The sequence below is a fragment of the Pristis pectinata genome, chromosome 19 (assembly GCF_009764475.1).
Source record: "Pristis pectinata isolate sPriPec2 chromosome 19, sPriPec2.1.pri, whole genome shotgun sequence".
NCBI classification, from domain to species: domain Eukaryota; kingdom Metazoa; phylum Chordata; class Chondrichthyes; order Rhinopristiformes; family Pristidae; genus Pristis; species Pristis pectinata.
Genome location: NC_067423.1, coordinates 37,420,346 through 37,448,166, shown reverse-complemented (window position 1 = coordinate 37,448,166; position 27,821 = coordinate 37,420,346). Strand labels below are relative to the sequence as shown.

Here is a 27,821-nt window from a genome sequence, read left to right as displayed (position 1 = left end):
GAACATCTTTATCAGTAGGTTTTCGAAATATATCATTTGGACTATCTATCAGCATGCCTGGAATGATGACAAATTCCATTTATGGTTTTGGTTCAGCTTTCTTTGAGTTTTACATCAATGTCTCGCATTTGAATAAACAGCACATACACATGAATAGAACTGTTTTGCAGTCACTCTTCACTTAAATTGTATGACACCAGCAGCAAATGTTCTGTGTGATACTGATAAGTACTTTAAACTCCCCACATTGCCATTTGCAGAGATTGATCTGTGTGGAGTTCTTATTTTGGACAGGGAGAAAGTGCAGGTTGCATTTTCACATTTTTTACAAATGTTAAACATCACACTGAACATAGTTTCACTGTTGTTACTTTTAGTACAATGTACTTGTTATCCCCGCTCAATAACTATGGTGCAAATAACACAGCAAGCCCAACTAATTCCAAATGGCTTCTATAGTGCTGGCACTATTTCCAACCAGCAGAAAGGTGATTGGATAATTCTCCTGTCAGTCAAGCCTGGACTTCTGTTTACGGCAGAAGAGTGATTTTGTGCACATAATTTCTCAGTAATTATTTCTCCACCTACTGGAGAACTAATTGGAGAAGTTACCCCATTTTAATTAGGAGAAGTTGCTGTAGTTTCACTCACAATTCAGTTTCCTCCACAGCTCAAATAGACACTGTTTGCTCAGTAAATCAACATTATTTGCTATAATATAGGCTGCTTGTTTTAAGCCCACCTCCAGCACAATGGTCTACATGATACTGTCAATAGTTACAATGATTCCAAATAGAGCATGTTCTCCAATGAACACTTATATTTCTGGTTGCCGTGAAACAGTCACTCAGCCAGATATAGGAGAGCCTCAGAGAGGCTGGATCCAGCTCTGTGAGTTTGGCAGCTCCATTTTGATGCAAAGAATATTGTGTTGCTAGGTACTAATTGCGATAAATCTTTTTCTTTCCTTTCTTTTTATATTATACTCATTTACTAAGAGATCGTTGGATCTACAGATTTTTTTTATATTTTATTGTTCTTTAAGATTATCTATGCCATGATTGTTCTCCCTGATCTCTTTGTATTACATGTACAAATATTGATGTTATATATTAATCTGTATTAATTTGAAAACTAATAAAATGATTGAAAAAGAAAGGTACTAATTGCCAATCCTATGTTGTCCTTTAAAAAGTGGTTGGGAGCTGCCTTCTTGAGCTGATTCATGGCCAATGGTGAAGGCATTCCAGCTGTGGTGTGAGATTAGGGATTCCAGGGTTTGAATCAGCAACGTAAAACCTTTTGCTGTTGATCCTGTCACATGGAAGAAAACATCAATGAAGAGATGAAAAGATGTTCACGTCAATGCAACAAATCGTAATGATCAAGAATGTACAACCAGAAAGCAGATCTAGCAGTAGTTTTCACAATGGATATTCAAAAAGGAAAAATAAATGCACGGGGAAGGAAAGAGCAAAGGAGTGGGACTAATAACTCTTCCAATTTGACAGTATTTTTCCTTGCAGTATGATCCTACAATTCTAATGCAGGAGCACTGATTTGACAGAGCAGGAAACAAGATTTGCAGAAGATGTGCAGCAGTTTGACTCATTCTTCCCACCTTTCTAACTGTGCTCAGGAGAAATCAGAGGATTTATGGCGACAGATTTAGTGACTTCCACATAATGACTACCTTTAAATGGCTGCACTGGGCCTTTGGAAGAGAGAGGTTTGCAGAATGTATGAATTATGGTGAAAAAGCGGTAGACAGCCAGAGGAAAAACGGCAAAATAGTTCACTATTCAGCATGGGGAGTTAAAGAGCAAGGGTGTCTGTCATAGCATGTTTCTTCTGTCTTGCACAGCTCACTTGTTATGTATATAAAGCACCAATGTGTCAGCGTACAGGCAAACTGTACTTCAGGTGAGCTTGAAAACGTGGTTTGTGGCTATAGAACATATAGAACATAGAACGCTACAGCACAATACAGGCCCTTCGGCCCACAATGTTGTGCCGACATCTTATCCTGCTCTAAGATCTATCTAACCTTCCCTCACCACATAGCCCCCTATTTTTTCTATCATTCTAAGATTCTCTTAAGTGTCCCTAATGTATTTGTCCCCACAACCTCTGCAGGCAGTGCATTCCTGTAAGACAGTGTCTGTAAGAGGCTTTGTATAAAATTCCCAGAAATCCATATGAGTGAAAAACACCCATCAGAGCAACTGCTCTGGTATCAAGGGAGAAATTATAACTTTAAGCAGTAAAAGGCAGTTTATATGCTGTATATGGGAAAGCATCTGAGAAGTCACAACATCAGGTTACTGAGACACATGGGTGCATTTGGGATAGATTTTGCCTTGTGTGGTGGAGAGCGTTCTGACTGGTCGCATTGCAGCCTGGTATGGAAGCTCCAATGCACAGGATTGCAAGAGGCCGCAGAGGGTTGTAGACTCAGCCAGCTCCATCATGGGTGCAACCCTCCCCAAGAGGCAGTACCTCAAGAAGCCGGCATCCATCACTAAGGACCCTCACCATCTGGGACATGCCCTCTTCTCATTACTACCATCGGGGAGGAGGTACAGGAGCCTGAAGACCCACAATCAGTGTTTCAGGAGCAGCTTCTTCCCCTCCGCCATCAGATGTCTGAATGGTCCATGAACCCGTGAACACTACCTCGTTATTCCTTTTTTTACACTATTTATTTATTTTTGTAATTATATAGCAATGTTTATGTCTTTGCACTGTACTGCTGCTGCAAAACAACAAGTTTCACATCATATAAGTCAGTAATAATAAAACTGATTCTGATTCAGATTATCTGTGGACTCTTCTCATGCTTGAGCACTACTACATGAAGACGATATTAGAAAATTGTGCTGTGTATGCATCAGGTAATGAATGGGAAAACCATCTTGGCTAATTGCCTGGCCCTTGCTTGCTCAATTTGTTGCATGAGTCATTTGGCCCAATCAGTCAATAAACTTGTTTGGCCTCCCCGGACCATCCTACATTAATTCCCGACTTGTCCCCAGTATCCTTCTGTTCTCTTCTTGCTTGTGCATACATCAAGCCTCCTCTTAAAAGTGGAAAAAGTTATCCTTCTTGTAGTTTGAGAAGCTAAAGATTTTAGAATTGGAAACCAATTCAGCTGTCAAACATCAGAAAACCTTCACAACCCTTACCTGAGCTAACAAATCCGACATCCACAAACAACTTGGCACAAAATGATCCCAGCACAAAGCCGAATATTGGTCCCAAAAGTCCGACTGTGTACATACATCCTGAATAGAATGGTTTTGTTCAGTTGGAAGCTGATCAATGCACCGTCAAAAATGATTTGTAAAAGTTCTGCATATGTCAATTCATTCTGAAAACCTGCAGATACCCAGATAGAAGGCAAAATTCTCCTGTTTGGCATGGTCATCAAGATGAGAGACACCCACAGGTATGACTGGCGTTTCAACCAATTCCACGCAAAAGATTTCCAAATAATATGTATATCCACAGTGAGGACTCAGCTTTGTTTTCACAGCCTGAGACAACAATATATATTCTTCATGAGGTAAAATAGATATAAGAAACAATGTAGAATAAAAGATATAAACTCTTCAAAATCTGACAGAACTCTACTTGCCTAGTTTAGGTAGTAATGAGGATGCATCTATGAATTTTGATTTCAGCTTGATATAAGGATCTATTGAGCACAAGGACATACTTGATGTTGAGTTGTGCAAAGGTCTAAGTGCTGATTCATACTCATAGCTGTGCAAAAGTCAACAGATTTATTAATGTTAACACATAACATGAAAGTTTTCAGTGACATGCTTAACATTTTGTAATGGTAATTATGAACATTTACTTTAGAAACTTACCTTCCCATGATGAAATGGGGGAAAGCTATTAAAAATGTTCCAACAGCCATGAGTATCATACCAGCTCCAATTAGCTTTGGTCTGTGAAATTTTGCTCCAAAGTAGCTCACAAAGGTGATAACTAGCAGATTCCCTTTAATCATAAACAACACAGACTTGAGTCATAGAGTCATACAGCATGGAAATAAGCCCTTCAGTCCACTGAGTTTGAACCACCTACCAATCACCCGTACCATCCTACACTAATCCCAATTATTCTCCCCACATTCCCATCAACTCCCCCAGATTCTACCACTCACTTACACACTAAGAGCAACTTACAGCGGCCAATTCACCTACCAACCAGCACGTCTTTGGGATGTGGGAGGAAACTGGAGTACCCAAAGGAAATCCATTTGGTCACAGGGAGAATGTGCAAGCTCCACACAGACAGAACCAGAAGTCAGGATTGAACCTCTACTACCTGCATAACTGTCCCACCCAAAGTTCATCATAACTGACTACCTGGAACCCTTACATAAGACTGTTCAGAATGCAACACTCACCAATTTCGAAGCTTCCTTCAATGATACCAATAAGTGAACTAGGTATATCAAACCGTCTCTCCATCTGTGTGTTTGCACTCTTCATGTAGCTCCCAGATAATGCTTTTGCAAAGAAAGCAATGGACAAGGCTGCTATAAATGGCTTCAAAAATAAAACATATTTAGAAGTGGATGTTACCAACTGTACCAAGAAATGGTTCATTAATTGGTTCATTAATGGCAAATATATTCCAAATTAAAATATTGTGAAAAGGAATGACTTCTTTCATACATATACAACATGTATGATTCATATTCTATATCAGTACTGTATGTGCTCCAGCTCAATTACTATCATGCTGAATTATTCACTGCCTATGGAAGATAATTGTATTAAAACATCTCTGGAAAAACTGAGAGGTTTCAGCACATGCTCAGTTGATAAGCTACACTACCCTTTAGATACGGAGCAGCAGTTAACAGGCAGATATGATTGATAATATTGGAGCCACTAAAACACAAATGTCCCAGTCCATTTGATCAGGAAAATGGTTTGTATTTGTTTATCAAACTTTATTGTGGGGGCGATATCTCCAAACACACCATTGAGGAGGAAAGGAATACACTGATAAAACCAATTCATTCCAAAAATCTGTGAATATCCACATAGAAGGTGGATATAGTTGATAATGTTGGAGCCACTAAAACACAAATGTTTGTTTATTAATGTGAGGAAAGATGCCCCAAACACACCACAAAGGAGGAAAGGAATGAGCATTGAGCCTTGGCATTGTTGTCAGTATAATAATGGACTCACTACTGAATAAAAGAAAAATATCTGGAGACAAAATATATGATAATGAATAGACAACATGGATTTCAAAAGGGAAAAATCTTGCTTGACCAATTTTATTGCAATTTTTTGAGGAGGTAGCAGAGAGAGTAGTTAGTGGTGATCCACTGGATGTAACTTATTTAGATTTTCAAAAGGCATTGATAAGGGAACCACTTAATAGACTGGTGACTAATTCTCAGGGGATGCAAAATCAGTGGGTGTGTGGCAGAATAGATGCTTCTGGGACAGAAAGCAGAGAGTAGAATTAAAGTAAGTATTTGCAATGAAGAAGGTGGACAATGTTTAGGGCCAGCATTGGAGAGGATGCAGAGAAGATTTACGAGGATGATACCAGAAATGAGAGTGTATACGTATCAGGAAAAATGAACAAACTAAGTCTCCTTTTCTCCCGAGCAAAGAAAAAGGCCGAGGAGTGACCTAACAGAGCTCTTTAAAGAAGAATTTTGATAGTATGGATGCAAAGAGAATGTTTCCGCTTGTGGGGAAGAGCAGGAGACCATCAGCATAAGGTGGGACCCAAACATCCAATAAAGAATTGAAAAGAATCATCTTTACTCAGAGAGTGTTGAGACAGGGTACACTTAATAAAGACATCTCAGGGGAAGTTAGTAAACCCAGAGCAGGGCCTCTGAAGTTCAAATAGACAGGTCAGTCCGGGGCTCTTGGTGTTGTCAGTCACTGTGCAGCACAAGAACAGAATAGGCAACTTGGATAAACAAGAGACTACAGATGCTGGAATCTGGAGCAACAAACAATCTGCTGGAGGATTGTGAAGTATTTGGGGGAGGGAAAAGAATTCCTGACATTTTGGATCAAAACCCTGCCAAGGCAGCTTGCCATCCAAAAAAAAAGAGCTTAAAGTTGTGCCCAGATTATAAAATTACCGAAGACCATATGTTGAATACTGTATCCACTGGGATACCAGGGAGATGTTCAAACACTTGAGTAATTCAATGGAGGATTACAAGGCTGATCCTCAGCTCATAGGACATTTGTAAACTTGACATTAAACATGTGAAACTACCATTCTTTAGCTGTGACTAAAGCATTGAGACGCTATAAGACCATAAGATATTGGAGCAGAATTAGGCCATTCAGACCATCAAGTCTGCTCTGCCATTCAATCATGGCTGATTTTTTTTCAACCCTATTCTCCCGTAACCCTTAATCCCTCTACCAATCAAGAACCTATCAATATCTGCCTTAAATACACCCAATGACCTGCATAGCCCCCTGTGACAACAAATTCCATAGATTCACCACCCTCTGGCTGTAGAAATTCCTCCTCTTCTCAGTTTGAAAGGGACTTCCCTTTATTCTGGGGCTGTGCCCTCGGATCCTAGACTCTCCTACTAATGGAAACATCCTCTCCACGTCCATTCTATCCAAACCTTTCAGACACTGGACAATCATATCCTAAAAACAAGCAGTCAAAGGTTATTGTATATCAGCTAGATACTAAATTAAATTTAGAATATTACTTAAACTAAAGGACATGGTTATAATGCCAAGTCACAGATATAGAGGCAAATTTAGAATTGCCATCTGAAATTCTGTCACATACAGTGAACTACTCATACATTGGGAAGAGCTTCAGAGGAAGGAGGCCAGAGTTTATTTGAGAAACCGTTCAATGTCATAATGGTAGGAGTCCAATGCTATCCAGAAAACTAAACTAAAATGGGATTCACATATGCTCATCCTGTGATTCTTTGCATCTAAAATGAGAAGCAGCTACCCCAGCAGATAACTAGAGAGACATGACATTGGAGACATGGAGGTCCGTGTACCTTTAAGTTATCAAAGCAGGAGTGCACTTCCTCCACAGAAGACAGACCGGGAGAGTGTGAGCCATCTTCGATCTGCAGTAGTTCTGGAGAATGTGGTGAATCCACCCTCAGTGAAGCGCTAGATAGTGTTCACCTTCCTCCATCAGTGACAGTGGTGGCTGGCGGGGTGTCCCAACTATCAGTGGTTCAGAATGGAGCAGTGTCTTCTTCATCAGTGGTTCTGGATGGTGTGGTGTCTCCTCCATCACTGCCGGTTCTGGATAGTGTAGGGTCTTCTCCATCCGTGGTTCTGGATGGTGTGGGTCTCCTCCGTCACTGTCGGTTCTGGACAATGTGGGGTCTCCTCCGTCAGTGGTTCTGGATAGTGTGGGCTCTCCTTTGTCACTGCCAATTCTGTATAGTGTGGGGTCTCCTCCATCACTGCCGGTTCTGGACAGTGTAGGGTCTTCTCTATCAGTGGTTCTGGATGGGGTGGGGTCTCTTTCATCACTAATGGTTCTGGATAGTGTGGAGTCTCCTCTGTCAGTGGTTCTGGACAGTGTGGGGTCTCCTCCATCTGTGACAGTTCTGAATAGTGTGGGGTTTCCTCCGTCAGTGGTTCTGGACAGTGTGCGATCTCCTTCATCAGGGTTCTGGACACTGTGGAGCCTCCTCCTTCACTGACGGTCTCATGTGTTGTAACCAATTATTCACGTGGTCCCATTTCCATCCCTGCCTTAGTGATATCTGCCAAGTACCTCAACATCACATCAAAATAACAGGAAACGTGCAGTGAGGAAACGTTGTTACATAAGTAACTAGAGATAGTGGAGCCTCCTACCTCAGCACTGTGAACATTGCCCTGAGATTGCTGATGTTTCACAATAGGGCAGAAAACTGAATGTGCTTTACTGTGGGGACTTGTAATCCTTCTATTGCTGATTAATGAACAATAGACAATGGGTGTATTGTTTGCCTTCTCTGGACACCGTGTGCATTTGGCTGCATCGCGAATATATAACAGTGACAGAATTAAGTGGAAAGGGGGAAAATAAAGCTTCAAAATGCTGGAAGCCATTAACACAAAAGGTAAATGGTTGAAATGTGTAGAGATGTAACTGAAGAAAATTGTTTCATCCTGAGAAGGGAGGAGATCCAGAGAAACCTGAGAACTTTTCTTAATGCTCACTTCTATTTCTCATGTCCTTATTTTCTTAGGAGATGCCTTGTTGATTTGCAGTGGTGCATATTGTACTTGGCACTCTCTATGGCTGTTGGTGAAGGGGATGGATAGTTAATGTTGTAGTGGTGGTACAGTTCATGTGGACCACTTCATCCTGGCTTCTGTAAAGCTTCTTGAATTTACTGTAGCTACACCCATCCTGTTAAGTCTTTCATTTGTACCTTATGAATGTTGAAGCATCTTTGGGGTCTCAGGACGCAAGTCACTCATTCCCTGATCGTTGACCTGTTCTGTTGGCCATCACAATGGAGTTTCCCAAAAAGGGTCTGCAATATATTTGACAAAAATACAAACAGAAAAGATGAGATCTGGTCTCTCGATCACTCCACAAATTTGAAGTAATTGCTAACTTTATTAATCTCTGCAAAATATCAATAAGAGCCCCAACAGAGATGTTTCTTCTTAAGAGCATGCAAACAGTACTGACCCTGAAAAATGGTCCCATCCATCCCTCATCCTTTGGTGATTAATGCTGTGGCCATGCAATGTTGACCAGACTTGTGGATCTGTTGCTGGATGAACAACCCTACTCGGATTCTGCCACAGTGACTGATGAACTTACCAAGGCGGCTCAGTTGTGGACTGACACCAGGAAATGTGCTCGAGAGGCAGTGCATTAATGCAAAGTGCATCTGGCTTACTGATGGCAGGGTAATTGGTTTATTACTGACATATGTACCAAGACACAGTGAAAAACTTTGTTTTGCATGCCATCCATACAGATCATTTCAAAATGTAAGTATATTGTGGTAGTACAACAGAATGCAGAATATAGTGTTACAGTTACAGAAAAAGTGCAGTGCAGGTAGACAATAAGGTGCAAGGGCTATGATGAGGTAGATTGTGAGGTCAAGAGTTCATCTTTATTGCACAAGAGGTCTGTTCAAGAGTCTTATAATAGAAGCTGTCCTTAAGCCTGGTGGTGCGTGTTTTCAAATTTTTGGATAACTGCTTGATGGAAAAGCTGAGAAGAGAGAATGTTGATATAGATATAGTTATAGATCCGGGGTAGGAGAGGTCTTTGATTATGTTGGCTGCTTTTCTGAGACAGCAGGAAGTGTAGACAAGGTGCATGGAGGGGAGGCTGGTTTCTGTGATGTGCTCAGCTGTGTCTACAAATCTCTGCAGCTTCTTGCAATCTTGGGCAAAGCAGTTGCCATACCAAGTTGTGATGCACCTGGATAGGATACTTTCTATGGTGCGTCATTAAAAATTATTGAGGGCCAACAGGGACATGTCGAATTCCCTTAACCTTCTGAGGAAGTAGAGGCGCTGGTGTTTTCTTGGCCATAACGTCTACATGGTTGGACTAGGAAAGGCAATTGGTGATGTCTATACCTATGAACTTGAAGCAAGGAAAAGGAACATGACACATGTACCCTCTGCCCAGCACATAATACCTTCTCCTAGGATGCTGTCAAGTCTTGTTGCCTTCAAGGTTGTAAATCATGCTTGATAGCGTAGGCAACATATTGAGAACATATTGTTAAAATTCTTTTGAAGCCTTCCAAGATTAAAGGGACAATTTTTTTTACACAGAATAGTAGGTGTCTGGAACATGCTACAGGGGTGGTAGTGGAAGCCAATACAATAGTGGCATCCAAGAGACTTTTGAATAAGCACATGAATATGCAAGAAATGGAGGGACATGAATCATGTGCAGGCAGAAGGGATAAGTTTAATTTGGCATCATGCTCAGCACTGATGTTGTGGGCCAAAGGGTCTGTTTCTGTGCCGTACTGTTCTATGTTCATTGTAAAATTTATGTTTATATGAAATGTTGCAGCTACATAGGACCCTGGTCAGACCCCACTTGGAATACTGTGCTCATTTCTGGTCGCCTCACTTCAGGAAGGGTGTGGAAGCCATAGTAAGGGTACAGAGGAGATTTACAAGGATGCTGCCTGGATTAGGGAGCATGCCTTATGAAAACAGGTTGAGGGAACTCGGCCTTTTTTCCTTGGGGCGACGGAGGATGAGGGGGATCTGATAGAGGTGTATAAGATGATGAGAGGCGTTGATCGTGTGGATAGTCAGAGGACTTTTCCCAGGCTGAAATGGTTGCCACAAGAGGACATAGGTTTAAAGTGCTGGGAAGTAGATATAGAGGAGATGCCAGGGGTAAGTTTTTTACTCAGAGAGTGGTGAGTGCGTGGAATGGGCTGCCGGCAATGGTGGTGGAGGTGGATACAATAGGGTCTTTTAAGAGACTTTTGGATAGGTACATGCAGCTTAGAAAAATAGAGGGCTATGGGTCAACCTCATAATTTCTAAGGTAGGGACATGTTCAGCACAGCTTTGTGGGCCGAAGGGCCTGAATTGTGCCGTAGGTTTTCTATGTTCTATGTTCTACTTTTAATGTATAGAGTCATAGGATTATAAATAATGTTTCCTCACACAGTTACAGCTGACAAACTGTGTTGTGACTGGCACATCCAAACTCCTGGAGCTAAGTGGTTTAAGCTGTCGATCAGTTGCAAATACTTTGAAACAATGCTCCAGAAGAGGTCTTTAAATCCATGTGTGGAAGGCATCTGGGGTACCAGAACCTAATTTATATTTTTTTCCCCAAAAAGCTGTAATATCAGAAAAGGTGAAGGAGGCAGATTCAAGGTCAAGTTTTTGGAAGGGAATCATTTGTGTGGATCTGAGAAAAGGGCAGGAGGTCTCAGACGATCTAAATATTTCTTTCCCAGAATGCACAGGCTGATAAACCAAAGGGCCTCTTTCAATACTGCACCATTTTCAGATTCTAAAAACATGGGACATGTTGGTGAACCCTAGGAACTCTAGTCCTGTATAAAACTACAGTGTGTGCCAACCATCAAGCACTCATTAAGAAAATCTCACACTTACCCCATTTTATTCTCCCCACTGTCCCATCAACTTACCCTCCACATGGCCCAACCAGATTCTACCACTCACTCATACGCAAGGGTTAATTTACGTTGGATAATTAATATAACAATTTGCATGCTTTTTGAGTTGTGGGAGGAAACTAGAGCTCACACAAGGAGAACATGCAAACTCCACACAGATGAGATTGAACCCAGGTTGCTGGAGCTGTGAGGCAGTAGCCCTGCTAGACACCTTGGAGATGTCGGTTTTGGAACTAAAACTTAGCTGTGGCCTAATAGAATGAGAGACCAGGACCGAGGGCACGAATGGTCAACTCATTTCGCTAATATTCTTGAACAGAAAAACTTCATGTTTGACACAAGGACATTATCCTCAGGGTCACGATTCCCTCCTGGAAACATGTTAAAGAACAGAATGCCACCAGAAATCTAGCCACACCTGTTTATGGATCTGAAAGACTTCCTTAACTTGCCAATGTGGAACAAAGTGTTCTTGCTTTCCACATTGCTAATCAGTGATCTTACTTTTCATTTTCTTCACTCCGTCCTATTATCTTGGAGTGTGACTGGGAGGGAATTCCGCAGGTATCTCACTTGTGGGATCACACTTCCTGAGCGACTCTCAACTGTGAAGTTTGGAAGCTAAAATAGAAACAGCTGTCGGAAACACTCAGCAAATCACGCAGTATCTCTGGAGAAAGAGGACATTTCAGGTCTGAGACCACTTGTCAGAACTGGGAAAGAGAGAATAGAAAGTTTGCTTTTAGAAGCAGAGAAGGTGGGGGAGGGATGGCTAGAACAAAGGGTTCTGATAGAGTGAGAGACTGGAAGCTAATTCAGCGATGGAGGGAATCACCAATCAACACCTTGTGTTTATAAACACGCACGCACACCTCATGAAGATGCTGCTCGACCTGCTGAGTTTCTCCAGCAGTTTGTTTATTGCTCCAGGTTCCAGTCTCCACTGTAATTAGTGCTTTTTAATAGTGATATACACATACACACACGCTATTCAGTGTACTGTAACTCCCTAACCTGCTAGTTGATATCCTTCATGTTTCATTTCATGGCAAATATCCATAAAACCCAACATTAAGCCAAAAATATGAAGTGGAAAGCTTCTAATCACCTCACACAATAACCAGAACCAAGAGGTTTGGCCAAAAAGATGGAATTGAAATCAGCCACAACTTGTGCTGAATGTTGAAGTGAAACAGTGAAGCCTTCTAATGAACTGAGCGTGACATTGTTTAACCTTTATCTGATTCATGTGAACGTGAAGGATTACTCTTTGGTCCTATGCCATGAAACCTTGGTGAATCTGAATCCAAGGACAGTAGTCACAAATATGAGCCTGCAAGGCAAACATTTCCAACAATCTGTACAAGGGAGAAGAGTATAATGTTTTCCGATAAATAGGTAAGAATATTTTTTGTTGAGCCAAGCCAACAAACAGAACCTATTTTCAATTCATCTAGTTGGGTAAGAGTCAGTCCTTGTCAGGTCTGGGACGAGAGTATTTGAGGTCCACCTCCTGTTCTGCTCATCCTATGAACTTCTTTAAAGGTTTCTGTTGTGAGAATTCGTTTTCGGAGCCAAGTAATGAGGTGGCATTCAAAGAGCTTATTGAGGTTTGAGTTTGTTAACGCTTTTTAATTAATGCAAGCCCATGGATGCAAAGAATCATAGAGAAATGTCTTACCATCCACCCATTTTCATCAAACATTAGAGAGCCAATATACACAGTGCTTGAGAGTTTGGAATTAAGGGTACGGGTAAAAAACTTAACATGGATTTGTAAACAAACCATATGCCAAAGCCCAAAAGCACAGGAGTTCACCAATCATTTCCATGACAACAGTACATTGTTACACCTTGGGCCAAGGGGATTCTGCTCAAGTCAAGAGATACATAGCAGTGGCATTGGGGAGGTTAAACATAGATGAAGAATGTGTACTTAATGGCTAGCAGTCCTCACCCATCTGGCTGAGTTGAGTCTTAGGTTGCTGAGGAAATTAAGGGTGGATATGGTGATGGATTAGGCCACCATTTTGCAACCCTCCTTCGATGATGGACTGGCAGCCAAGGACTGGAGATTTACAAATGCTTAAAACATTGGCAAGGGATGCAACTAAGAAGATAAGATATCTTTCAGTCACATGTACATCAAAACACACAGTGAAATGCATCTTTTGCGGAGAGTGTTCTGGGGGCAACCCGCAAGTGTCACCACGCTTCTGACGCCAACATTGCATGCCCACAACTTCCTAACCCGTACGGCTTTGGAATGTGGGAGGAAACTGGGGCACCCGGAGAAAACCCATGCAGACACACGGGGAGAACGTACAAACTTCTTACAGACAGCGCTATAATCAGTCATCTTAAAGCTGGTGGTGCAAATAGTTCTGGAGATAATCCAAGATAAAATTAATGGATATTTGGAAAAATATGGGTTAATAAATTGGCCTATTGAATGAAGTTAAATCATGTTTCACCAGCTTAATTGAGCTTTTTGATGAAGTAATTTAAAGCATTGATAAGAGAGTGTAGTAAATGTTATTTTTAAGGTGTTTGATGAAGTACCAGATAATAGATTTATTAGCAGAATTAGAACCCTCGGGATTAAATGGAACATGTCTGTGCAGGTACGAAATTGGCTGAGGGTTAGAAAGCAGAAAGTTGTGGTGAATGGTTGATTTTCAGGGCAGGGAGAAGTATACAGTAATATTTCTCAGAGAACACATTACAGCAAGCTCTTTTGTCCTGCATCTGGGAGCAAAGGGCATGAGTTTAAAATTGTGTCGGGACTGGATAATGTGGTAATCAGACAAGTGGATGGTAACAAATGATAGAACATTGACTGCTGAAGTGGGCAAACACCCTGCAAATCCAGTTCATTGCAAAGAATAGTAGGAAGAATGAGGAAGGCAATAGTTATGAAATTGTAGTATTTTAAAGAGATGTTGGAATAGAGGTAGCTGAAGGTACACAAACACATCTGTGAAGTTAGCAGAAAAGGAGGGCTGTTAAAATATAGTCAAAGAAATCCCTAGCTTTAATAATACAGGCACAAAAGAAAGGAATATGTGCTAAACCACACAACACTGGTCAGGTCCTAGTAGGAGTATGTTGCTAATTATGGATATCAAGCATGTTTAGGACCTTAGAATAGATGCATATGAAGTTTACTAGAATTGAAACAGGGACTCCGGTTATGCAAAGACATTTAAGAAGGTGGATTGGAAACCAAGAGACTACAGATGCTGCAATCTGCGGAAAAAAAAACAAACTGCTGGAGGAACTCAGTGGGTCAGGCAGTATTTGTGGGGGGAAATGGACAGTTGGTGATTTGAGTCGAGACCCTTCAGGTGGATTGTTCTGCTCAGAGCATAGAAGGTTTGGCAAAGTCATGTTTAGTGGCAGCACAGTGAAGCAACTAGCAAAGTTGATGACTCACAGCTCCAATGATCTGGGTTCAATCATGACCTCATACACTCAGAAATACACAGCATGGAAATGGGCCTTTCAGTCCAATTCGTCTATGCCGACCAAGATATCTTCCTGAGCTAGTTCCATTTGCTGCATTTGGCCCAGATCCCTCTAAACCTTTGCTATCCATGTACCTATCCTAATATATTTTAAGTGTTGTAACTGTAACTGGCAGCTCATTCCATGTACACACCACCTTCTGTGTGGAAAAAACTTACCTCTCAGGTCCCCTTTAAATCTTTCCTCTCTCACCTTAAATCCATGCCCTCTAGTTTTAGACTCCCCTACCCTGGGAAAAAGACTGTGCCAATCCATTTATGCCCTTCATGATGTTATAAATCTCCAAGGTCACCCCTCAGCTGCTTCGCTCCAGGGAAAATAGTCCCAGCCTATTTTATAACTCAAGCCCACCAGTCCTGTGAACCTTTTCTGCATCCTCTCTAGTTTAATCATGTCCTATGTGTAGGCAAGTGTTGGAATCTGGGGAGAATAAAGTGGGATTAGTGTGAATAGGTGCTTGATGCAGACTCAGTGGGCTGAAGGATCTGTTTCTGGGCTGGCTGACTCTATAATTGTATAAGGCTCTGGGGAGATTTATAAGAGTGGTTAAATGTCTTGACAGGTTTTGACAGATCTAGTGACAAGAGGGTTGATAAAGAGAAGACGCAGATGCAAGGTAATTAGCTGAAAACGTTCAGTCATAAAGAGAATGCTAATTAGCTGATAAACTATCTTTGATACATGACATAGTATGGGACATGCAATGCCTTTGCAGGAAAGAATTTACACAGTTAAGAAAGGGATCAAAGCAAAACTAATCAATCCTTGCCATCTTGAAGGCAAAAATAGAGAGACTAAAGTAAAGACAAAAACATCAGTGACTGAGGGTAGAAATTATTCCCTACTCTTTGAGTTTTGAAATTGCCAGTAGTATTTTATATCCATTAGCCTGGTTTCACTTTTCACGAGTAATTATCGAAAAACTTTGTGCAATATGTGAAATCAGTTACCCACTGAGAGAGCAAAGTGCACACAACATAATAAATTGCATACTCCAGAGATATATGCATGTACCATGGTTCAGTAAACTTTCTCAAATCTATTAAGTGCCATCAATCCCCTTCACTAGAAATTTGCAGAAGACACCAATCAGGGGAAAAAATTAAAGAACCCCTTAATTTGGTCCTTTCAACTCATCAGAAGTATGACACAGTAGAAGGACCCCTGTTGTCGTAAAAAGTGTTACCAGTGGCATTGTCAAGTAACAGATGTCGGGGGCTACATGATGCTTCAAAACTGCCGTTGACATCAGTGCTGGCTTGTACCAGAACACGCAGCAGTAGTGAAGGGTTTCCCCTCACAATTCACTATGGAGGACAAAACAATGGGATTTTGCAAGTTCTTCCTTCTCTCACTCACAGATAATTGAAGGTAATCATAATATTTTTTGACCCAAAAACCTCTATGCCAACAACACGAATTTCTGCAAGGAAGAACATTCAGTACAGAGCTTGTCAAGTGCTCAATGGCAGATCACAGTGTTGCTCATCACTCTGGACAGGTGTGTGTGTGTGTGTGTGTGTGTGTGTGTGTGTGTGTGTGTGTGTGTGTGTGTGTGTGGACTAATTTACGCAATTCATTTTCTAGTCTCATCTGGAAAGGCATAGTCGAACTCAAATATTCCAGCCCTCAACTCTACTAGCTGATAGCAGCACACTGGTCTGTCCTCCACATAAGTTGCAATTTGCCAATGTTGGCTCATCCATATTGATTGCCAACTACATCAACCCAGTTGTGTGCCACCATGTTGATACTGGTTGCTGGATAAGAAGGGGGAAGATGATAATGGATGCTAATATGCATTTGCAACATGTTCTTTAACTACGGTGAGAATGTATTGAGTTCTTCCTTCTGTGAAGGGATGTTACGTTGAGTATACGTCAGTGTGCATCCATAACCAGCTTTTGCACTGTATTGGCTCAGTTTCTCTCTTTACTGGCTGAACAGCTTGGCATGGCCTACAGCTCTGCTTTTCATGGCTTTTACATTCTTTTGTTCATGTTCTCTAACTTCCCTCATTGATCTATCCACTGAGTGACTTCAGCTTATCCCCATGGTAACCCTGACCTCACCTAATCAGAAAAATTCCCTTTGTACAATCCACCTCTCCTTGCAATTTAAAGCTCTTTTTTTTTAAAAAAAAGAGCATCACTTTCCCCATTTTGATAATGAGTCTTTTACCTGAAATGTTAACTGTTTCTGTTGCTACAGTTACTGTCCAACTTGCTGAGTGTTTCCAGCATAATGTTTTTATTGGACTCATTTTCAACACTAGGTCAGAACAAGCTTTACTGTGAAATCAATGTACGTGGACTCTTCATGCAACCAATAGAATGTCTCATTTGTAATCATAACATGTATTGTTCTGTTCAGCGTTCTTTAGTTAGGCAAACTCCACCAAATACTGTTTCCCCACCAAATGAACCACCATTCACTCATATGTTCACAGATCCTTCTGCTCTTTAGATTCAATTGCTATGCAACATGCCTTTTCAATACGAAAAAGATTTGCTTTGAAGTACAAGAGTAACAGCTCAAGAATCCTGCACATACGTGGCATCAAGGAGCATTCTGTGGCAAGAGAAATAGCTCAATAATCTCTCATGAGAGATCTAAGTCATAGAGTCATCCAGCATTGATACACTGGCCCAGCAAGTCCACACCTACCATCAACCACTTACTTACACTAATCCACAGCAACCCTAATTTATTCCTGTGATTTTAACCATCCCATGACCTTCCCATCCCACTTACGATCTCAGCCACCCAGTACCTGACCTACAAATTTCTCATCTTCCCTACCATTCTCTCCTTTAAGATCCTTCTTAAACACCATCCCTTCATTGAAACTTTCCACAGCACCCACTCCAAGGACTGAACTGCCTGTGCTGGCAAACATTCCACCTCCATCCACACCCTGCAGAATCCAGAAGACTCTGAAAAGTAAACACCTCATTCAACAGGATTTCACCTCGTCTCCCAAGTGTTTGAAGCTCCAGTCCTTCTGGATCTCCAGCAAGGCAACTGAAGAAACTCTGAAAGCTAAATGGAACCAAGTAGAGGTCATACACAACAGTCTTGTGAAAGATCTAACACAAGAGGTTGCTGACTCCGATCGTCTGCAGGGATTATGGTAGCTTCTAAATTCTACAAACAGTGGCAGATGTAAACAATTTACGCACTGACAAAAATTAAAAAATTTCTAATATTTGACTGTGGCAATCAGGATCAGACAACATGCAACAACCCAGCAAACAATTCATAAAATGAGGTATCACAGTGATACACTACCAGGCAGATGCAATTTTTTGCCTTCAACATCCAAGTATTAAATTATATTTGTTGCTCTACAATTGCAGCAGATTGTTATTTGAGGGAAAGTGGGCAAATATCCTAAAATCTCATTGCCCAGCTGTGAACAACTTGGGATATTTCATTACGTTGAAGACACAACATAAAAGTGAATTCACAAAGTGGAAATTCTCATGTAGATCATTAATGCAAAGCTAGACTAACTAGGTTTAACATCTTGTCTTAGCACTGCAAACTCTATGTACTCAGGCATGCTTTTATTTTGCATTTTATGCTTTAAACTTACCGTGCCCTACTGCAACATTTCATTTGCGTCTCATTGAAATGTTTGTAAAGTATATAGTTACGCATGTATTTTCCCATCTGAAGAAAGGCAGCCTCAATTTCCACATTTTCATCTGGTAGTCAGCTTACCCCTCAAGTACACCACCAATAATTACAACATTTTTATTCTAATCAGTTCAGATTCCAATCCCAAGTCTACTGCAAATCCAGAGCACAACTCCAGTTGGATGAAACATTAAGGACATCAAGGATTTTCAAAGGTTGTGGTGAACTAATGCAAATTGTAATACAGAACTTGATAAGGTGTTTGCAAAAGGAACTAGTTTCACTAGTAGGGAAACCAGAACGAGGAGTTACAATCTCAGAGCCAGGATCAAATTCAAGAAGCATTTTTTGTACAAAGTACAGTAAACCTGTAGAATGCTCCTCAGAAGGCTATAGATGATCAGTGAATTGAAATGAAGAACAGAAAGTCTGAATATTTCAGTTTATCTGGGGCACCAAATGATAAGTGGTGTTTAATTTAAGACTGGCTATGATCTAATTGAATGGCTACATGTGCTAAATAGCTCGCTCACAGAGGCCTCCAGCACAGAAACAGGACCTTTTGCCAGCTACATCTACACTGACCATCAAGCACACATCTACACCAATTGTATATTTTGATCCCTCTCGTATCCCACACCCTCCCCCCCCCCCCCCCCAATCAACTCTTTCTCCCCAACTCTCCCAGGACCCACATGGACTAGGGGAGGCTTAGAAGCCAATAACCTACAAATCAGCCTATGGGATGTGGGAGCAAACCAGAGTACCTGGGGGAAACCCATGCAGTCACAGAGAGAATGGGCAAACTCCAGACAGTCAGCACCAAAGCCAGTCTCTTGAGCTGCAAGTCCGCCATGTTAACCATTGCTCCACGATGTCATTACTGTGTCTCTAAACTACAAGGATTAGTAGGGGTTATTGAAGATGTCATACTGAAAATAATGTTGTTAAAAGAGGCAGCACAGCAATGATTTCAGGGAAAATTTTTATTTTTTGAATTAAGAACATGCAAAGATAAATATTTAAAACAACAGGTCTAAAGCAATGTTACCATATGCTCCTTTTCATTCTGTCTGCCGAAGGGCAGAATGCATCACGACCCTGGTAATAAATGCTGTTACGAAGATAGAGTTAGGTGCAGAGAAGTCAAAGATTAAAAGCACTTAAGTGGTCCAATAAACTGGATTTCGTGCACACTAAACTGCCATTATTGAATTGATGGAAAACAGATGAATAAAATGAATAAATCACTCAGGGAGTGAACAACCCCTTTTATCCAAGTCCCAGTAGCAAGCAAAGGCATTAAAAATACTCATTTTTGATCTACCCAGTAGCCTGTGCCCAACAATTGAAAGATTAGGACAAAACAGGACAGTGTTCAACACATGCACAAAACGAGCTGTGGTGAAATTAAAAAACAAAATTGCTGGAAATTCTCAGGCAGTATCTGTGCAAAGAGAAAGAGTTATGTTTCAGCGAAAACCCTTCAGCAGAACTTTGTCACAAACAGGTTTGTGGTCTATCTCCTGTTTTATACCAAGTTCACCACAGTACAAAAAGGGTAGGTTTTTTTTGCCAATAGTCGCCTTAATGTGACTGAGGGGGGGGGGGGGGGGGGGTTGTGCAAAACCCAATTTTCAACCCATGTTCAGGCACCTGCTTAAAGTGTAAATTTCACTTCACAGTTATTGTTCCACAGATACAACAATTCCTCTTTGAAAATAAATCTCATGCAGATATCCTATTTGATACAGAAAACTTTACTGCCTCTCACATTTAAAAGCAGAGTTAGTGTAATATTCCATACAATTCTTGGAATCTTAAGACATAAATTATTTCAATTTGATAATTAGCAAAAATAAAACCTAGAAACATTTTGCTTTTAAAATGTCTAACTTGAAAACTATTAATACTTTTTTTTATATACACCTGGGAATGAAGTTTTTATTTTAGACATGTGATTCCTTTATTGGGTCACTGGTCTTCACTTTGGCTGGAAGATCTCCATTGCCAGGCCCACAGTCCTTGTCCTGAAAAGGCATTACTTCAGTATCACATTTGGTTGCTGTGTGCTGGCCTTTGGCTTGAAATTGTCTCTTTGCTAGCATCAGGATGCGCAAAAACACAAGTATACCAAATCCACGCAAAATTGTCTGTAATCCTAGGAAGATGTTCCTGTGTAGAATGAGATAAGGAACAACGCATTAAAACTCCAACAGTTTCTCTCATTCAGGACAACAGTCAACACATCAAAAAAAATAAGCTTGCTGCTTGATTAACTGGTTTCAGCTGGTGTCAGAGTCAGAGAGATACAGCACAGAGACAGGCTCTTTGGCCCATCAAGTCTGCACTGATCATCAACCATCCATTTTACGCTAATCCTACATTAGTTCCACTTCTTACTTTCCCCACGTTCTCATCGACTCCCCCCAGATTCTACATTCACCTACACACCAGGAGTAACTTAGTGGCACATGGGACAGAGGATTCCCAGTTCATAGGACACCAATATCAAATCTTGGACAAGGAGCATTTAAACATTACTGCAGTAGCTGCATTGTCTAATAAAGGCTCCGGAGGCAACACTTTATCATTAATAGTTCCAAAACAAATAAAAGGGAAGGGGACAGGATAAATATCAGAGAGACACAAGAGACTGTAGATGCTGGAATCTGGAGCAACACACACAGTCCTGGAAGAAGGCTATTTATACTGGCTATCTCCCTTCTTTCTTTCAGTTCAGATGAAGGGTCTTGACCTGAAACGTCAACTGTCCATTTCCCTCTACAAATGCTGCCCGACCTACTGTGTTCCTCCAGCGTTTGTGTGTTGCTCCAGGCTAAATATCAGAATTAGTGCTTGAACTTACTTCACACCCTTGAGTTTTCCCTTTATCTGCAGTGCTTAAAGAGCAAGAGTGAGAAAGACAAAATATGAAAGACTGTGGCCAAAGTATCCTCATCATACCATGCATTCGTACAAATGACAATCTAAATGAATTACAGACAGCTGGGATGGGGCGGTGCAGCATAGACTGTAAGCCATACTGAGACACATCTACAAGACCGTTGGGATTAAGCAACTAAATGTACTAGGTCATATGACCGACAGGAAAGATACAGAAAATGATAGAGTGCAATACATGCAGCAATTACAAATTTTTCTTTCAGAATCTTAGGCTTTGAGAGGGGTAAACTGGTAGTGGATATTTAATAAATACTTTTCTAATCAAATCTAAGCTCCTAGTGGGAGTTATGTAAAGGATGCTGGATAACATCTGTAACGGTGCAGAATCAACACGTTAAAGACAGGGTGAACTTACAGGGATTTTACCTTCCATTCTGATTGGGATAAGCAGACCAACTTGTACAACATTGCAAATGTATTATTTATGAAAAGGATGACTTTCTGCAACAATAGGCCCCAGAATAATAAAATGCATTAGATTTAATTTCCACCCCAGAGAATGAACATTTATCTGTTGTGATATGATCTAGTTCAATGTAACATTCAATAAGAAAAAACATTAAACATCCAAGATTCTAAATTTGGGACAGACTGATTTCCAATTAATGAGGCAGACTAGACAAATCTACTGATGGCCAAAACTACAATTGATTAACGTGATAGAGAAATGCAAGAAAATAACTAGCCACAACAAAAAGCCATGAGTGGCCAATGAGGCAACAAGAGTAAAAGCCGGTGCAGATACTGGCAACAAAATGAGATACAAGATCAGGAAACAAATAGCAAGGAGCAGCACTTGAATCATCTGTGCATTGAAGGCTACAAACCAAGTGCTGATAAATTGAAAATAATGGAAGCAGCAGGTCAGGCAGCATCTGTGGAAAGAAAAACAGAGTCAATGTTTTGGGTTCAAAACCCCTTGTTAGAACTGGGAAAGAAACTAATTAGTTTTAAGCTGCAGAGAGTTGCAAAGCGTGATGGGTAGGATAAGGAGCAAGGCTGGGGTTGCCAAAGTGATACTAATGTTACAAAACATCTGGTTAATACCTTAATGGGGGGCAGTTAGAGAAAACAAAAGGAGGGACTCATTGAAGCTGTGAAATGCAGATTAGAACTGAAACCAAAAAGAGAATGTTGGAAGTGCCAAGCAGATCAGGCAGGGTCTGTGGAGAGAGAAAGGAGACTTGTAACAAATGGATAATCTTCCAGCAGAAATGGCCAACTCTGAGAAAAATAATAAACGGTTCACAAAAAGGTTTCAATGTTAAATTGATTAAATGAGAAATAAAACCTGAAGTTAAAGATTGCAGACATTTAAACAGTATAACACACCTCACAGGCTCCACACCAGCTTTGTCAGATGTCCACAGAAGTCATGGTTTTCTGAAGGCAGGGTCACTGCCCACAACTTCACTAGCCAATTCTTGTGTGTTGGGCTGTAAAAATCACCCCCTGCACACAGCCCAAGTAAATTCAGGGGACCACAGACAGCTGGCCTGGCTCAGGAAGATTCACCCCAGTAAAAGTGTTTGGTTGACCAGAAAGAGCCAGCAAGGGTATCCAAAGAGTAGATGGTGAACCAGACTGAATTTTTAAAATAACCAAAACAATAGACAAGGGAATGTAGACTGCATTGATTTAGTTTTCTTTATTGCATTTGATAAAGTCCCTTTGGCAACTTTGTTTAAAAAAAGAATGAAGACCATGGAATTAAATGCAAATTACTGACCTGTTTAGGACATTGACTAACCAAGATAATGGACATGTACATAAATTGGCGGTGATGTCCTGCAAAGATGTGGGCTGGGGTTGCCACTATTCATAATATTTATGATTCACTTAGATGGAATTAAAAGGCAAATATCCAATTATATACTTGGTCACAATCTTACTGAATGGTAGAATTGGTTCCAAGGCCGCCTCCTGTTCCAATGATCCTATGGTCTATTATTGGGAGCATTCTCACCTCCAAGAGGCTATGAGTTCAATTTCCTCAAAGGACTTGAGCACATGTAGATTGACATGTCTGTCAACTCTGTCCTTCAGGTATTCACTTAACAGAGACACCATCTTCACACTCATTTACATACAACATCATTCTGAAAAGGGCAGGGAGCTATCAATGTATTGGGCCAATACTTATTCCTCAGCTAACACAAAAATCTTATTTCATTGCTATTGTTGGTGCTTGCAAATAACAACTACTTTCTGTAACTACAATAGTGACTGCGATTTAAGATTACTTATTCACTGAAGTGCTTGGAAAAAAAAGAGATTAAAAGACAAAACAATTTGCAAGTCTTTCCTTCACATGCACACATGCTGGCACAACAGTTCTTGTTGCCGCTTCACAGCTCCAGGGACCCAGGTTCAATTCGGACCTCTGGTGCCGTCTCTGCAGAGTTTACTTGCTCTTCCCGTGACTGGGTGACTTTTGCCCCTTACCCCAATGGCATGCTGGCTATTAGTGTGGTTAAGGAGCAAAAGAATCAGAGTTGATGGGCAAGTGAGAGAGAATACATTACAGAGCTACAGGGAAATAAGGAAGGGGGAAGATGGGTCTAATGGAATTGTTCTTCTGGGAGCTGGTAGAAGTTCCCAAAAGCTGCAGAGAGTAGCGGACTCAGCCCAATACATCATGGGAACATCCCTCCCCACCACTGATAGTATCTACATGCCATTGCCTCAGGGCAGCAACATCCAAAGATCCCCACATTCCGAGCCATGCCATCTTCTTGCAGTGACCATCAGGCAGGAGGTACAGAAGCCTGAAGTCCCACACCACCAAGTTCAAGCACAGCTACTTCCCTTCAACCATTCAGTTCCTGAACCTACTGGCACAACCCCAATCACTACCTTAGTATAGCAACACTATGATCACCTTGCACTACAATGGACTTTTTTTTTGTTTTAGTTGTGCTCTTCATAAAAATTATGTATCATTTGTTTAATTTATGCTTTCCCTCCCCCGTGAATGCTGCTTATCTAATGCTATGTGCCTGTGATGTTGCAAGCAAGTTTTTCATTGCACCTGTGCATACATGGACTTGTGCATATGACAATAAACTTGACTTTGACTTCAGTATGGATCTGATGGGCTCCCTGTTTTATACACTAAGTAACCCAGCTGAAGGCCAGTTTACCTCACCCAATTTCACCTTATTGAATTCATTTCCCATGCTATCCATTCCTTTATAAAGGCTTTGTCACCCAGAGCAGACAAAAACCATCTTACCTGAAAGTATTAGAGTCATACATCCTGCAAGCCCCTTGTCCCCCACATCTCTTCATCCCCCACTTCAGACACGTTCTATCTATCAAAGCTCCAAAGTAAACAGGAGCTGGGATTCCAGCTGGAAGAGGGAACAGCAGGCACTTATTAATAGTTATTCTTACAACCATTTACACAATTATGTTAAATTGCTTCAATTTCACAATCACAGATCCCCATTATCCCTGCACACATCCTGCTCTGTTGGGTCGATGTTATTTTTAGAAGTGCATAATACATTTAAATGTGCAAGATGCCAGAGGCTTGAAATCATTTTTGCATGGCTTGTTTGTATTTACCTAATGGAATATCGTGTGCTTAAACACAAATTGTTTCACACATCACAGGAAAAGGGAACATTCAGCCATGCAACTTTTAGTCAGCATCTCTTCATCCTCCCACTCTGATGAACTTGTAAAGTATAGCCACAGATTTAATCATTCCCTTTGCTGCTCGTAGATTACTTTGTTTAGAAATAATGTTAGCTGTGCTCTAGGGCTTCCAGGAGTCTTAATCAATTTGAGGGGAGAAAGGATAGGAACATGACCTGTGATAGACAAGAACCCACCAAGGTTGACTGAGCTTAATATCCCTTACACTTCTATGGAGCGGCCTTAGTTATACTGTTGGCTCCGTGCTACTCTGAACAAAGGAAAGAGAACTTACTCCCTGCCAGTGACCACAATTGGGCATAGTTTTAAAGGAGAGAGGGGGAAAATTTAACAGGGGATGTGCAGGCCACACACAGAGTGGTAGCTGTGAGCGGTGGGTGCCTGGAAGGTAGTGGAAGCAGATTCAATAGTGGTGTTCAAGAGGTTTATAGATAAGCACATGAATATACAGGAAATAGAGGGATATGGATCATATACAGGCAGAAGTGGTTAATTTAATCTGGCATCATGCTCGGCACAGACATTGTGGGCTGAAGGGCCTATTCCTGTGTTGGGCATCATCCGTCACACGTCATATAAAAGATCTCTGCTCACTTGCATTCAAATTTTGAGCAGTATTTTTGCTAATGACACAAAAGTAGGTGATAATTTTCCAAGACACTACTGGAAGGTGTTAAAAATTGGATAAAATGGCCCCAAAACCCACACTGGCAGAAGCAGGGTATTTAGAGAGGAGGTGGATAAGTTTTTGAAAGATAGAGGAATTGAGGGCTCTGGGGAATTGGCCCAGAAGAGGGGCAGGTCAGCCATGATCATATTGGTTGGCAGGGCAGGTTCAAGGAGCCTGGTGACCTACTCCTGCTTTCTTGTATTATTGTGTGCACTGCACCTCTGGAGTGGTTTACACACCATCCCTCGAAATGGTGTCAAACTGCCCCCAGAGTTCAACAATGCAGTCTGTACCAATGCAAATATCTGCACTATTGCTGGCTCAAACCACAAGCACCAATGCATTCACAGGCAATGCAAGAGGTAATGACCACGTACAACAATATCAGACTTCACTGAGCCGCAGACCAATTAGGTAAAAGGCATCTGCTCCAAGCTTTCCCCCAACATTTTTCTTTGGTGCCTTTCATAGCATACTCTGCACAATGGCTGGTTCTAGGTTATCAGTGAAGGAAGTAGAAGAAACAGGCATCAGATACTAAATACATAGGTGCATAGACTGTCACGCTGCCCACCTAACCACTCAACTATCTCCTGTTTTACTTTGGTTACAAGAAAATCTTACTATAGACATGACACCAAATTTTTTTATTTCACTGATCTTTCATAATTGGCACTTCTCTACCTCTTTCTCCTCATCTTTTTACAGCATCTGATTTTTTTTTTTTGCTTCAATATATCCCTGGCTTGGTACCTTTCCTCCCTGAAGCTTGAATTTTACTGGAACAGAATTCTGACCAGCTCCAAATGAAGGAGTCACTGGCATTCTCCCCATTCCCTGTTGGGAAACTACAGATCTGGGGACAGGATGTGATGAGAAAGCTTTCATGCTCCATTTACAGGTGACAGCCCATTTCTGGTTGTTGACTATCCATTCTGCAAGTTAGCTTTTATCCTCAGGATATATAACGTGTCCTCCAATAACTAATCCATCCAAAATAGTTGTTCCAATGTTTTAATATTAGCTCTAGCAGTATTCTGCAGTTTTTCTTTTACTATGCTACATTTCAAACTTAGAACATTTTTTCAACAAATCTCAACCTCAAAATGTAAACTATCATTCTTGTGTCCAATCCCTCCGCACCCTTTCTGTGACATTCTCAAGATTTCTGAAAAATTTGCATTTACCCCAACTCCAGTCTCATGCCCTATTTGTCAATGCCTCATTTCATTTGGCTATGTATTGAGCTGCCTAGGCCCAAAATGGTTTCCTTAAGCCATTCTTCCTCTATAATTCTTTCCCCACCTTCAGGAAGATCCTTAAAGCCCTTGGAATCACACATGACGAGTGACTGATTTGGTTGCCAGTCCGTGATGGTGTTTGGAAGGTTTACCAACTTAAAAGGCAAAACTGTACACAAATACAAACCAATGTTAACCTTTAGCTTATCTAACTGGGACAACTGCAGTATCCTTTGGGTCACTGTAGGATGAAGATCTTTGGTTAGTAGCATCTTCAATTGCATGAGCACAAAAAATAGGTTGCTTAGATGATTGGAGAGTTCACAATGAAAGTGTTTGGATAGTCAGTGGGATCAAGAAATTTGGCATTAAAATTGGGTTACAGGTGAACTTTATCTTGATTCTATTTTCCAATTTAGAAGATAGAGCAAGGCAAAGGGGCCAAATGGCCATTCAGCCCCTCAAGCCTGCCCCACTATTCAATATGATATGGCTGATCTGTCTCAAGCCTCATCTCCTCTTTTGTGCCATTTCCACAGATTCCTCAATCTTTCAAAAATTTATCTACCTCCTCTTTAAATACCCCAATGATCTAGCCCCCACAACCCTCTGGGGTAGAGTGTCCCAGAGATTCACCACCTGCTATGAGCAGTTGTTCCCACGCACCTCAAATTTTAATCTTTTCACCATGTCCCCTACTAGCAGAATCTGCATTTCATTTCAAGCAATATCTTATGGAGATAGTGAAGAATTTTATGGAAATGGGATGAGGGAGGAAGTTACTGCACTGTATTACCAGTCTGCTGATGCCCCATTCCTGAAAAATTAAAAATCTCAAGAAAGGAAAACAAAGTGACTCACCAAGCGCTCTTATTATCAAAGTTTGTACACCTATTGCCAATGATTTCAGCCCTGGTTCAGTGCATCTAATGACAAAAGAAAAACATTGCTGTCAATGTCAAGA

The 27,821-nt window shown here is 41.0% G+C and overlaps 1 protein-coding gene and 1 pseudogene across 3 annotated transcripts in view; both read right to left on the bottom strand.

The window, feature by feature from the left end:
• The window catches only part of LOC127580581 (solute carrier organic anion transporter family member 1C1-like), a 41,576-nt pseudogene extending 34,250 nt beyond the window's left edge, over positions 1-7,326 (bottom strand).
• An 11,961-nt stretch (positions 7,327-19,287) lies between these two features.
• LOC127580439 (solute carrier organic anion transporter family member 1C1-like) overlaps positions 19,288-27,821 on the bottom strand; it is a 45,146-nt gene continuing 36,612 nt past the window's right edge. For all 3 annotated transcript variants that reach the window (XM_052033915.1, XM_052033914.1, XM_052033913.1), the window contains exons 13-15: positions 27,719-27,783; positions 24,519-24,636; positions 19,288-20,491 (exon numbers count right to left, since the gene is read on the bottom strand). In XM_052033915.1, the coding sequence (XP_051889875.1) occupies positions 20,266-20,491; positions 24,519-24,636; positions 27,719-27,783 (409 nt within the window). In that variant the 3' untranslated portion in view covers positions 19,288-20,265. The remainder of the gene's footprint in view (positions 20,492-24,518; positions 24,637-27,718; positions 27,784-27,821) is intronic.